The sequence below is a fragment of the Galeopterus variegatus genome, unplaced genomic scaffold, assembly GCF_000696425.1.
Source record: "Galeopterus variegatus unplaced genomic scaffold, G_variegatus-3.0.2 Scaffold1279, whole genome shotgun sequence".
Taxonomy (NCBI): Eukaryota; Metazoa; Chordata; class Mammalia; order Dermoptera; family Cynocephalidae; genus Galeopterus; species Galeopterus variegatus.
Genome location: NW_007727390.1, coordinates 197,543 through 198,825, shown reverse-complemented (window position 1 = coordinate 198,825; position 1,283 = coordinate 197,543). Strand labels below are relative to the sequence as shown.

The 1,283-nt window shown below is 37.2% G+C and overlaps 1 protein-coding gene across 1 annotated transcript in view; it reads right to left on the bottom strand.

Moving 5' to 3' along the window:
* The window catches only part of CCDC138 (coiled-coil domain containing 138), a 114,624-nt gene that overhangs the window by 6,512 nt on the left and 106,829 nt on the right, over window positions 1-1,283 (bottom strand). The window contains exon 15 of the mRNA XM_008576051.1: window positions 168-193. Within this exon, the coding sequence (XP_008574273.1) occupies window positions 168-193 (26 nt within the window). The remainder of the gene's footprint in view (window positions 1-167; window positions 194-1,283) is intronic.

Below are 1,283 nucleotides of genomic sequence, written 5' to 3'. Positions count from 1 at the left end.
GGAGGATGAGGAAGCCCAATAGGCCAGGTGATTCTTCTTCTAAAATTCATGTCTCACTGGATAAATTTCCTAATGTGTCTTCACTGATTTCTACATTAAAATGGAAAGATAATTGACAGCATCTCTCTCCCCTAATACCTAGTCATATGGAACAAAAATTGTAAAACAAACAAAACTGAGCAAAACCAAAAAGCTTCACCTACAACAACCAAACACAAACACAGAAAGAGAAAGGGGCAATACTTAATGTCATGAACTTTGAAAACTAGTGGTAAATGGCCTAGAATGGAAACACAAAAATCTAGAGTGGAGAAGAGTTAGGAACATGGCATCCTTCTCCCAAGAGACACATGGAGGGAGCTGACAAAATCTGAGGAACTCTAATACCCCCAAACCCAGAGAGGAGCAAACGAAATGGTTATTCTTATCTTTTCACTTTTCTGACTGGGCAACAGAGAGGAAGGGGTTGCCAAAGAGTAATTAGAAAATAATGTTCCAGAGCTGCACACTGCACGGGATAACCAGTCTCAGGCTAACAGAACTTCACCTGAGAATAGCATATTCCAACCTCCTACCCTTCTAATTAGGTGAGAGGAACCCACATAAGATATTTCGGCAAAATCTCAGAAGTGAGAACATAGCCCTGAGAATCTAACAAACACATCACTATGCCCACTGGCTATAGGAAAAAAGGTACGTGTTAAGGTAAATGGCTCTTAAGCAGTAGCTCCGAAGGGAGGAAAAGCTGGATTTGGATATGGTAGTAAAAACAACGTCCATAAGTCCCTCACCCACTATGACGACATAGAGGAAGTCTGGACACAGAGGCCCAAGCAAGAGCAACGTAAGTTAGAAACAGCATGGCAACTTGGCATACACATTACAACAACTGATCAATCAACTAATCAATAAAGAATACACAGCATACAAAAGACAGAGTCAATCCTAAAAGAAAACACAACTCAGAGACAGAACAAAAATTTCCATATGTTTTGTGGTCTCGTTAACCTAATAAGAACATGGCTAGTCAACAAAATAAGAAAGAAAGGTAATAGGATTAAAAAAGAAAGAGAAAATCAAAACATCATTAAATAAGTAATAAATTAAAAACATCAAGAAACAGAAATAATATAGCTGAAAATTAGATCACTATCATAAAAATCTGAGATAATCACAGAGAATGCAAACAAAGAATGACAGAAATGACTAGAAAGAAGCTATGGAAAACCATCAAAAAAGATCCCAAATATAAATAATTGGTATCACTGATATGAAGTTAATAA